At 62.7% G+C, this 11,762-nt stretch overlaps 2 protein-coding genes across 2 annotated transcripts in view; one reads left to right on the top strand and one right to left on the bottom strand.

The window, feature by feature from the left end:
• Window positions 1–498, bottom strand: part of LY6H (lymphocyte antigen 6 complex, locus H) — an 8,564-nt gene extending 8,066 nt beyond the window's left edge. The window contains exon 1 of the mRNA XM_015571383.1: window positions 479–498. Coding sequence (XP_015426869.1) covers window positions 479–498 — 20 coding nt within the window. The remainder of the gene's footprint in view (window positions 1–478) is intronic.
• Window positions 499–7,058: 6,560 nt separating this feature from the next.
• On the top strand, window positions 7,059–9,415 carry GPIHBP1 (glycosylphosphatidylinositol anchored high density lipoprotein binding protein 1). The gene is made up of 4 exons (XM_015571396.1): window positions 7,059–7,336; window positions 7,838–7,945; window positions 8,835–8,948; window positions 9,048–9,415. The coding sequence occupies exons 1-4, from the start codon at window positions 7,285–7,287 to the stop codon at window positions 9,272–9,274; spliced, it is 501 nt and encodes a 166-aa protein (XP_015426882.1). The 5' UTR covers window positions 7,059–7,284; the 3' UTR covers window positions 9,275–9,415.
• Window positions 9,416–11,762: the final 2,347 nt, after the last annotated feature.

The following is an 11,762-nucleotide window of genomic DNA, read 5'->3' as shown; positions in this document are numbered from 1 at the left end:
GGCTCAGCTTAGCCTCTCGCCCGCCGCCTCCGCACCTGGACCCTGGGCCTTAACCGCAGCCGGAGCAAACGTGGGGTGGCCCCTTGCGTCCTGCCCCCATTTGTCCTCAGTTCTCCCCGCTGCCGGCCTAGCGCGTCCTGGGGCCCCGACAACACGATGGTACGTTAGACAGACGATTGTCGCCCATGTGTCTCCTGAGATGCGTTCATGGAGCATCTACTGTGTGCTCCAGAGTGGCCGGCAGGCTGGCCGGTGTGGCTCAGTGGTTGAGCATCCTATGAACCAGGAGGTAACGGTTTGATTCCCCATCAGGGCACATGCCCCGGTTGTGGGCTCAATCCCATCAATGATTCTCTCTCATCGTTGATGTTTCTCTCTCTCTCCCTCTCCCTTCCTCTCTGAAATCAATACAAATATGTTCTTTAAAAATGAACCCTTGATACACATCTCATCGCAGCCTCACAGCACCCCTGCTCACCGGCTTGTCATCACACCCATCTTACAGAGGAGCAGACCCCGCAGCGAGAGGTCGGGCTCCGGCCCAAGGTCACGTGGGGACAGAGTGACCAGTGACGCCCGGGCGTTGGCCTCCCGCTGTCCTGCTCCGGAGGAATGAAGGCAAAGGCGGGCGTGGACAGCAACCCGATCAGGGGCTGGGGGGGCTCCTGCAGACTGGACAGGACTCAAACGGGAGCTCAAGGTCAAAACCCACAAACATCCAAAGAAAACAAGCCTCCGGATGAGATGCAGCCGAAACAGTGGCGAGTGACATGGAAATCCCACCGACGTTCTGAGGGGAAGGCATCCGACCTGGGGTAGAAAACCGGCCTGCTGGACGGGCTTGCCATCCATGATCGGGAGGAACTATCAAGCTGACCCTGCTCCCCGGGGAAAAACGGAACCTCTCGCCGTGAAAAAACATCGCACTGAAATGCAAAGGTCAGCAGCAACCGTGGAAGAGTTGTGCGACACGGACACAAGAGGGTTGAGGTATCGGACGGGTCCCCCCCCATACAGGAAACGTCCAGGGTAGAAAGACCCAGCAGGGACACGGAGGAGAGCGGTGCTGCCTGGGAGAGAGAAAGCCGGGGTCGTGCCTGCGAATGATCAAGGGGGTTCTTTCCCGGGGATGAAAATGTCCTAAAAATACGGCGTGATGATGGCCGCACATGTCTGTGACTGTACTGACAACGACGGAGTTTGTATACTTTATTTTTTTTTAAATATATTTTATTGATTTTTTACAGAGAAGAAGGGAGAGAGGTAGAGAGCTAGAAACATCAATGAGCGAGAAGCATCGATCAGCTGCCTCCTGCACATCTCGGTTTCGGCTGGAGTTGTATACTTTAAAAGGGTGAATTTTATAGGATGTGGATGATAGGTCAATAAACGGCTGTTAAAATAAACTCAGCAAATGAGATAGGCAGCAAATTAGACGCAGGTGAAGAGGGAATTTGTTGCGGAACCGGTTTGGCTCAGTGGATGGAGCGTCGGCCTGCGGGCTGAGGGGTCCCAGGTTCGATTCCGGTCAAGGGCGTGTACGTTGGTTGCGGGCACATCCCCAGTAGGGGGCGTGCAGGAGGCAGCTGATCGATGTTTCTCTCTCATCGATGTTTCTGACTCTCTATCCCTCTCCCTTCTTCTCTCTGTGGAAAACCAATAAAATATATTTTTTTAAAAAAAAGAGAGAGAATTTGTGAACTGGAATAAAAATCGAAAGACATGACCAAGAATATAGCACAAGGGATCAGGAGGTGGAGAATAGAAAAGAAACATTGGCCCTGGCTGGTTTGGCTCAGGGGATAGAGGTCGGCCTGCGGACTGAAGGGTCCCGGGTTCCATTCCAGTCAAGGGCACATGCTGGGGTTGCGGGCTTGATCCCCAGTAGGGGGCGTGCAGGAGACAGCCGGTCAATGAATCTTTCTCATCATTGATGTTTCTATCTCGCTCTCCCTTCCTGTCTGAAATCAATAAAAAAAATATTTTTAAAAAAAGAAAGAAAAGAAACGTTAATACACAAGAAATAGTGTGCCAAGAGCTAGTAATATCAGTCCCAAAGGACAGAGAGTCAGTATTTGAAGAGAATACTCCAGAACTGGTGATGGATCAGTATTTCCAGAGAAGCATAACAGATTCTAAGCAGAATAAACAAATAAACAAACAATCCACACCGGGTGCGACATCGCGAAATTGCAAACCACCGAAGGCGAAAGGCCTTTAAACAGCCCAAAGGGAGGGACCCTGGTCAACGTTAAAGGACTGGCAGCAGCATTTCAACAGCAAGACCACAGCCCAAAGCCGGTGACATCGGGAGGAAGCAGCTGAGATTAGCATGGAGGGGAGCAGATGGCCTTCTGTGGTGCTGGTGGGCCGCAGCCAATCAGGTGAGGGGCTGAAGGAGCCGGAGACTGACGGCCCCTGGGCAAGAGGAAATGCTGCCGGCAGGCGGCCTTTGAACCTGAGCTGAAACGTTGGCTCTTCCTGACTCCCCTGGCCGCTGGCCGCCCGCCCACCTGCAGGTGTGGGAGGCGCCCGCCTGCATCGCTGCACGAACCAGTTCCTGATCGCTGATCACTGACCTTGAAGCCATTCCCAAGTTCTCTCTACTTTGTCCAAGACACTGCGGGCCATAAATGGTGCCGTTTTAAGCCCCTACCTTTTGGGGTTATCTGTTATTTGGCAAAAGAGCATACGGGCGGCGGGGCATGACAGGGGCCTGGCCGTGGGTGTGACAGGTGGGGGGGGGGAAGAAGCCTGGTGTCCAAAGAGATGAAATGTCTCCGGAGGTGGGGCGGGCCCCTGGGGAAGGCCGCTCTGGGCCCCAGAGAGTGGAGACCTGGGCTCTCCCACGCTGGGCTTGGTTGCCAAGGAAACAGAGATTCCTATCCCGGTTTCCAAGCTACTCTGCCTCCCTCCCTCACACGTGGGCCAGCCTCGCCCTATCAGGGCTGTGCAAACAGGAATGACAATCCGTCACGATTAGCAAAAGAAAGGGCTGTCTTTCAGGGGCGCGGAGCCCCGTAACTCCCTGTGTGGGCCTGGCCCCTGCAGGCGCACGGCTCCTCCGGCCTGACCTCCCTCTTCCCAGCCTGACCTGCCCAGGTGCCCTGATCCTGGCCAGGGCACCGGGATCTTGCCCTGACAGGTGCCGCTCTGGCAAGTTGCCCGAAGCCTGGGGCGCCTCTGGGGCCGTGGCCCACGTCTGATGCTGTGCTCAGGGTCCGGGACCATGGGCGCGCACGGCCCACAGCACAGCCTCTCCCAGGCGTCAGGACCAGGGACAGTGTCAGAGGCCACGGCCCTCCAGCCATTGGCCAGGCATCTGGGGCTCGGAAGCCCAGAGAACAGGCCTCTGGGTCCGGCCCTGGCGGGAAAGGGCCGAGGCTGGGGTCCTGGGAGAGGTGCAGCTGAGCTCCCCACCCAGTATTTGTGGGGATGCCACCAGATTCCCCCCACTCCTCGGAGACTGGGGGTGTGGCCGGCGGCCGTGTGACAAAGGACTGCTTCCCAAAAGACCGACCGCGTGGCCTCACCGAGGGGCCGGCCAAGGGCCAGCAGGGACATCTGTCACCCGCACCGCACGTTTCCTGCCGGGCTGCTGGGCTCCCAGGCGGAGACCATCCCTGGCCCCGGGGGGCCCTGGAATAGTGAGGGGTGGGATGTGTGCTGGGCTGAATGCTGGCCCCAAAAGAGACCCAAATCCTCACCCCAGGACTGGGATTGTGACCTTATTGAAAGGAGGGTTGCCGGCTAGCGGGGCTCAGTGGTTGAGCGTCGACCTGTGAACCAGGAAGTCACAGGTTCGATCCTGGGTTGCAGGCTCCATCCCCAGTGTGGGGCATACAGGAGGCAGCCGATCCATGGTTCTCTCTCATCATGGATGTTTCTATCTCTCTCTCCATTCCTCTCCGAAATCAATAAAAATATTTTTTAAAAAGAAAGAAAAAAGGGTCTTTGCAGATGGGCTTACGTTATGGACCCGGAGATGAAGCCCTGGGGTCCCCATAAGGGAAAGGGGAGGGCGCCACATGCAGACGGAGGCGGGGACCTCCCCTCCCCATCCCTCCTCCAGATCACGCCCTCCCCCTGACCCCCGGAGAGCACAGAAGCACCTTGCAAACCTGAGGGTCGAGGGTCGAGGTGTGGATCAGAGCTGTGGGCACCATGAGTGGCCGTGCTGATGTGGCCGCGGGAGGGGCTGGCGAGGTGAAGCAGAGGGAAGGGCATTGGGGGGAGGAGGCCTCCGAGGGGCGTGGCCAGGACAGGTGGGGGTGACCTGCCACGAGAGGACATAGAGGAGGGGCGTGGGGAGGTTAGGGGCTGGGCAGGAATCACCGGGGAGGGCACTTCGGAGCGAAGACGGGCCCTTCCAGCAGAAAGCACAGAACTCAGAGATTTTTCACCACCTTCTCCACAATGTGCGACATGCGGGGGGGGGCGGGGGGGGACAGGCTCCACCGGCAGGACACAGTGCCCTGGGGAGAACGCCGTGTCCGCTGGGGGCGAAGGGAATGACTGGGATAAAGACGGCCCATGGCCACGACGACTCCATATGATTCCATTCTGTGCAGATGCTGCCCCCACGCACCCGCACCCGCAGATCCCAGAAGAGACTCTGGAAATGCACGGCTACTGCACCTCACGTTCGCAAGAGCGATGGATGGAAAGAAGGGAGCGCAGGAGTCGGTGAACGGAACAGCCCCGCAGGGAGCGGTGGGCGCCGGGGAGGGAGCTGGAGGTCCGGGAGGCAGCACTCAGGGCATCTGTTTGGGCAGCTCAGTGCCCGCCTCTGGGGCCCTGTGGTGCCCACATCTCTGCTCTGGCTTCAGTCTATCAGCTTCCTCCCTCTCCCAGGTCCTTCAGGGCCCCCTGGCTCCTGGCTGCCCAGAACTGGGGGGGCAGGTCTGCTTCCCTGGGGCGCGGGGGTGGGGGATTCCTAAACCTCCTGGAAGCCTCCACCAGAGGGCTGTGTGCGCCCCTGTGCCCCGCTGCCTCCGTGGTGTCTGTAGCCCTTGAACCTGTGGCTGAGGCGGAGCCCCCTCCCCAGACCCGACAGCCCCTGGGGCCGGGGCACCCAGAGGAGGCAGGTGGGTGTTTGGGGGACAATCTGTGTTGACAGTTGCCCAAAGGAGATGAAAACCTTTGTCCACACAGAACCCGCACACAGACTTATGGCAGCTTTGCCCCTAAGCTACACCACGTGGAGCAACCGCGATGGGTAAATAAACCGGGTCCACTGGGCAGTGGCCGGTGGTTCGGTGATTCCCGCCCAAAGGGCCCGAGCTGTCAATTCCCGGGACTTGGAGAGACTTCCCACCGGCTCCTGAGAAGACGTGGGTCTGAGACAGGAACACAGGACATGGGTCCAACCCGGCGAGGCAGACCCAACACCAGCGCTGGGGGCACCGTGACAGGACCAGCAGCCGCCGGAGGAAGGGGGTGCAGCGGGCGAGGGTGGGGAGGAGGAGGGGAGCACAGAGGGCTGGGGGGCTGGGAGAGCCCCCTGCATGGTGCTGTAATGGTGGATTCACGTCCTTAGACATTTGTCCAAACCCACCAAGCTGGGGCCAAGCGGAGGGACCGGGACCGGATGTGAAGCAGGGACTCTGGTTACAGTGTGTGGGTATGACCTCTTTTTAAGTTTAAGAACTGGGTGAGGGCGGGGGTCACTGCTGGCCTGGGCACCTGGGCTCGGCCGAGGGCTGCTCTGAGCTGGGCACTGGGTCTCCCTCCAGGAAAGGAGGGGCTGGGACCATGTCACCCGTGAGGCCCACCAGCCCTGCCGTCCTAGAACTTCAGACACTTCCTGCCGCCCCCTCCAGCACCAGCACCAGCACCAGCACAAGCACCAGCACCAGCACCAGCACCAGCACCAGCACCGCTGTTTCTATCTTGCTGACCCGCGGGCCTGGGTGCGGCCCCTGAGGCTGCGTTCCCTCCCGCACCTGCACATTCCACTGGAGTCAGACCCAGCGGCCAGTGGGGGCACAGACACCCACAGGTCAGGCTGCCCTCCCCTCCCCTCCGGGCGCTCCAGCTGCCTGGAGAGAGGGCTCAGCAGTCCTCCCCAACTCTGTGGGGCCCCCCCGCTGAGGGTCGGGGCACGAGGCACCGGAGGACCAGGCACCTGGACTGCACTGAAGAAAGAGGCGACCGTGGGCTCCATGTCAGCAGGAGTGTGTGTCCAGCTCAGGGGACAGGACCTGCGGGACCGGAGGTGGAGGCTGCAGCCCTGGACCCAGGCCAAGACCCCAGCCCCTGGGTTGGGATTTGCATGGTGCTGCCCAGCGGCCGGCTCTCAGGCGGCCACCAGTGCTGCCTGCCCCACAGCTGAGGACAGGCCAGTGTGGCCCGGAGCACCGGGGGACGGTGGGCCCTATGCGGACAGGAGCAGGGACCTGGGGGTAGCCGGGAGGCGGGGCCTGGGAAGCCGGGAGGCGGGGCCTGGGAAGCCGGGAGGCGGGGCCTGGGGCAGCAGACGGACCAAGCTCTGCACCGACCAAAGCCTGGGAGGCGGGGCTTCCCTTCCACACACAGGGCAGTGTGTGCTCGCTGCCCGCTTCAGCCACGTCCTGTCCTGGCTCAGGACCCGAGCTGCTTCCTTCCTCTCCGTGCGCAGGCCCCTGCAGCTGTTCTGAGGTTTGTGTTGTTTCTTGTTAATCCTCACCCCAGATACTTTCCCCCTTGATTTTTAGAGAGAGCGGAAAGGGGGGGGGGAGAGAGAAACATCGATGTGAGAGAGACACGCTGACGTGCTGCTGCCCACAGGCACCCTAACCAGGGCCAGGGGTCGAACCTGCAAACCAGGTAGTGCTCTTGACCTGGAAGCGATGGCCCTTTCATGCACAGGCTGACGCTCCAACCACTGAACCACACCAGCCAGAGCTCTTCTGGGGTTTTTTAAGGTCAGTTGAGGGAGATGGAGCTCCACTTCGATAAAGTAAAGGATGTGAGTGGCCGGCTGGCAGGCGGCGCTGCAGGCTGAGGCGTGGGGCAGCGGGTTAGGCTGGGGCAGGGCCACACAGACCGTGGGCTCCCCAAGGCCAACCACACTGACTTCCCTTCCCTGGGTCCCTGAAGTCCCGGAGGGAAACCGTCCAATTGTTTGAGGCTGGAGCTGGGGAGGGGGGGGGGCTCCAGGAAGCCCCCCAGCAATGCTCTTTTTTTTTTTCCAGCAATGCTCTTTATCACACTTCCCACGATCCCGGGCCCAGCAGGACAGAGTGCAGATACGCAGCCTGCACAGACCCACACAGACCACGGCCTGCAGACCACGGCCACAGGATGAAGGCGCTCACGGCTGTCCTGCTTGCCCTGCTGCTGTGCAAGCGGCCAGGTACTCGAGCAAGGGGGCCGAAGCTGTAGCCAGGGGTTGCCACAGTCCCCGCCCATGGGGACCCGCAGCCTGGGGACAAGACATGGCTTGGGAAGGAGGGCATGAGGCCAGTGTCTGAGGTCGGAGGGAGGTGGAGGGGGCTGCCCTGGGCCCCCACAGTCTCCAAACCTCCCCAGCCCCAGCCCCAGCCAGTCCTGGGGGACACGGGCTCCCCTCCCTTAAGCCCCAGACTTGGCCTCTCTGAAACACAAGCTTTGGGGTTTCCCCTCCAGCCTCAGTTTCCCCCTCTGTACAATGGGCAGGGGGGCAGGCCATCCTGGGGGGGGGGGGCTGCTGTCCAGAGCCGGTCACAGCAGCTGGTGCTGTGAGCACGGTGCCCGGTCACACTCGGGGAGGTGAGCAGCCCGGGAGACGGGGCGGGGTGCACACAGGGCCCACCCCCCACCCCCAGCTGCGCCCTCTGCACCGAGGAGCGGAGGCTCACGGGATCCCCGCGGCCAGGGAGAGGACAGCCACAGGACGGGGCGGAGGACGAGGACCTGGGGCCAGAGAGCTACGATGAGGACTACGAGGAGGACGAAGAGGCCGAGGGGGACGGCGGGGACAGAGGTACTGTCCACTGACCCCCGGCCACGGGCATGCGCTTCTCCTGCTCAGCCCTTCCTGTGGGCACGGAGTCCAGGCCAGGCGTGGGCCGGAGTGATGGACAGATAGGCCTCCTGGGGACCTGCTTCCCAGCCGGGGGGTGCTGGGAAGGAGGGGAGCCCGACACTCAGTGCACCCTCACCGGCACCCTCACCGGGACCCTCCACTGCCCCCCGAGTAAGAGTGCGGCAGAGCCACTAGGGGGAGGGCAATGGTGCTGGGGAGGGGGGTTGAGCAGGGGTTCACCAAGCAGAGGGGTGCAGCATAGCCCCAGGATGGAGAGGCCAGGGACACACAGACCCCGGTTGAGTCCCGTCAGAAAAACAGGAGCAGCCCTGGCTGGTGTTGCTCAGTGGATAGAACGTCGGCCTGTGGACCCAAAGGTCCTGGGTTCGATTCCGGTCGAGGGCACGTTCCTGGTTGCAGGCTCCTCCCTGGCCCGGGCCCTGGTCGGGGCTCATGCAGGAGGCAAGCAATCGATGTTCCTCCTTGTCTCTCCCTCTCTCTCCCACGCTCCCTAACAGCCAATGGGAAAATATCCTCAGCTGAGGAGGAACAACAGACCCAGGAGAGCCTGGCCCGGGCGGGGAGGGCAAGGTGGGGGACCCGGCCAGGGCTCGGGTGGGCTGCTGCAGGGGGCAGGGAGCTGCAGGGGCTTAGAGCAGAGCACGGAGCACAGACAAGACCCACCCAACCCCTCACCCAGATGGCGGGGCCACCCCTCTGTCCCACCCACAGGGATAAAGCCCAGGGCATCGCCAGCATCCAGCCTGTGTGGCCCCTACTCCCCAGCATGTGGGGCGGGGAGCGGGAGGGGTGTGGGTGGTGGCCGAGGCTGAGCCCCTGTCCCCAGGGCTGCGGTGCTACACCTGCTCATCCCTGCACAAGGAGGAGGCCTGCCAGCAGACCCTCCCTTGCTCCCTCAGCCAGCGCTTCTGCAAGGCCATCCTTTCTCGGTGGGACACTGGTGAGTGGCCACAGGCACCCCCAGGCACACAGCCCTCCGAGGGCCTCCTCCCTGACCCCCTCCAGCGTGATTCACCCTTTTTCCCCCCCGCCCCCACAGAATCGGGGCCTCTGACCACCTACTCAGGGTGGTGCACAGATGCCTGCAAGCCGGTGGCCAGGACGGTGGAGGGAATGGCGATGACCATGTCCTGCTGCCAGACCGCCCTGTGCAACGCCCCGCCCTGGCAGGGCGCCGGGCCGAGAGGCCCTCAGGGCAGCCCTGGAACCGTGGCCACCGCCCTCCTGCTCAGCCTGCTCCTGGGCCGCGGGGCCGTGGGATCCTGAGTGGAGCGGCCCTCGCCCTGCCCGGCTCATCCCTGGCAGCCAGCACCCTGCCCCGTATCGTCCTCTCCTGCCCATTTAGGAGAATAAACTTGGAGGCCAGCACTGGCTCCTCCCAGCCCACCTACACTGCCTCAGTTTCCCCGTCTGCCCTCCTCTCCCTCTGCTGGACACGGAGGGCTGACCAGGCCTCAGCCACTGGCTATGTGCCTGGGGAAGTCCACCTCTCTCCCCCTGGCTTCCTGCCTCCATCCGCTCATCTGCCTCCCATTCCTGGGGGGTGGGGGGGGGCTGCAGAGCAGCGAGGGGGGAGGAGCAAGAGTAATGACAGGGCTGGAGAGGAGAAAGGGGAGGCAGGGGTGAGCCAAGGCAGGACTTTCCCCACCCCCTCAGCCCAGGGGGTGCAGGTTGAGGGGAGTGGGAGGAGGTGGGAGGGGCTGGAGCAGGCCCTGTGGCCTCCTGAGCAGAGGAGTGGGCAGGGGGAGGGCAGGGGGAGGGTGTGGGGAGGAGCGCCCAGCCTGCCTGGGCCAAGGGTGGCCCTGGCCCTGGCCCTGTGGGCTCCCCGTGTCTGCGCTGGCTGTGCTGAGCTGTGTGCTGGCTGCTGCAGGCTTGGCTTTCTTTAAAAAAAATTTTAAAATTGATGTCAGAGAGGAAGGGAGCGGGAAGAGGGATAAAAACAGCAATGATGAGAGAATCATTGATCGGCTGCCTCCTGCACGCCCCCCACTGGGGATCGAGCCTGCAACCCGGGCCTGTGCCCTGACCGGGACTGGAACCCTGACCTCCTGATTCACAGGTCGACGCTCAACCCCTGAACCCTCTGGCCGGGTGTGCTTGGCCTTCTTGACCGCACCAAACTCGGCTCTCACCAGCCCTGAGTTGTGGGGGGAGGAGGCCTGACCTGGGCCTCCGTTTCCCCATCAGAGCAGTTATGCAGCAAGCGTAGAGGACCCCCAAATCCCCACCAGCTCAACATCCCCGGGTTGGGAAGCCCAGAGTCCTCACGCCCCCTCGCTGGAAGGTGGCAGGCCCCTTCCCCTCCCCCCTCCTGCCGCAGGAGTGAGGGCTGGAGCTCAGCATCCACCTTGTGCCATGAGGCAGCTCTGACACCGACAGGGCAGCATGGAGGGAGTCCCATCGCTGATGCCCGGGAGCTAGTGTACCAGCCCGAAGGGGGAGAAACGGGGTGCAGAAGCCAGTTATCTTGGGTTTCTCTCTCCCTTGCATGCTCACACTCGCACACACACCCAGGGTGCACACACTTATGGACACACTCACAGCCCCTGTTCAGGCGCAGCAGACGGGGCGGCAGGGGTCATGCTCCCTGGCTCAGATGTTAGGTCACGCCCTCCAGCGCACACTCCAGGCGACCCTCTCCCCTCCCAGGCGGCTTCCCTGCCACCCGCCAGCACATTGACAGGGAGGGAGTCCCTTAGGATCAAAAACCTCATGAGCTCTGGCCAGTTTGGCTCAGCGGATAGAGCGTCGGCCTGCGGACTGAGGGGTCCCGGGTTCGAGTTCGGCACCTTCCGGAGCCGCCCCTCAGCTGGCCTGCAGGCGCTTGGCCGGGGGGGAGGGGGGGGGCTGATGCTGGAAGCTTCCGGAGCCGCGTGGCCATGGGTCAGGGCTCTGCCCGCAACTCCGATGCTGTTGGAGCTTATCTTCCCTCAGTGACTCGGGGACCCAGAGGCCCTCGCGGCAATAAAGGGGCCTGTAGGGGCCCAGGACGGGATGCGGACCGGCCTCATTTCCTGGCTGTGACCCTGAGGCTGGCGCCTGTGGGGCATCCGTTCTGTCCCTCTTCCCTGGCACTGGGTCAGCCCGCTGGCCCTGCTCCCTTCAGCGACCCCTCCACTCGCCCCTACTGAGGAGGGCAGTGCCCGCTATCGACAGAGCCTTTGGGCTGAAGCGCCCCTTCCCTGCCTCCCCCCGACCCCGAAACCAGCCCCTGGAGCCACGCAGGGCCCTGTGTCCCCCACCCAGCCCTGGCCCTGGGAGCCAGCTCCGGGGGACACTGTGTTCCCTTCTTATCTGGGCCCGCAGGCCCTGCAGATCCTCCTTAGACATCCCTCCCATCCTCCCCAAAGACCCTGGGTCCCCTCCTCCCCCCACTCAGATTCGTTTTGTCCTGTGGGGCACCTGCCATATTCGCGGACCCGCCCCACCCAGTCTTGGCTTCGGCCAGCACAGGACGCAGGTGGCCGCAGCGCATTTCCTGTCCTTGTTCTCGACCTTGAGAAGGGGGTGAGCAGGAGGCAGGGTCACCCAAAGCGGGACCTTCCTGAGGACGGAGACTGCCATCACTGCCCCCCCTCACCCCGCCAGCGGGGTCTGCAGGGACAGGACAGGTCGGCGCCCCACGGCCAGGAGGACTCCCCGGAGCAGAGGGGTGACCGCAGGCCTGTGCACATGGCAGGACCCCCGACTCAGGGCGGGTCCCACCGGGGGCGGCTCAGGACCCAGCTGACGCAGGGAGGCACCGCCCGGGGGA

Source organism: Myotis davidii, unplaced genomic scaffold (genome assembly GCF_000327345.1).
Source record: "Myotis davidii unplaced genomic scaffold, ASM32734v1 scaffold1509, whole genome shotgun sequence".
NCBI lineage: Eukaryota > Metazoa > Chordata > Mammalia > Chiroptera > Vespertilionidae > Myotis > Myotis davidii.
This window is presented reverse-complemented; position numbering and strand designations above follow the sequence as displayed.

Excerpts from the sequence above, each read along its gene's own strand:
- GPIHBP1 (XM_015571396.1), top strand. The coding sequence starts at position 7,285 with ATGAAGGCGCTCACGGCTGTCCTGCTTGCCCTGCTGCTGTGCAAGCGG. Across the intron at positions 7,337-7,837 it reads GCTGCTGTGCAAGCGGCCAG|GGAGAGGACAGCCACAGGAC; the intron begins GTACTCGAGCAA and ends CCCCGCGGCCAG. Across the intron at positions 7,946-8,834 it reads GGGGGACGGCGGGGACAGAG|GGCTGCGGTGCTACACCTGC; the intron begins GTACTGTCCACT and ends CCCTGTCCCCAG.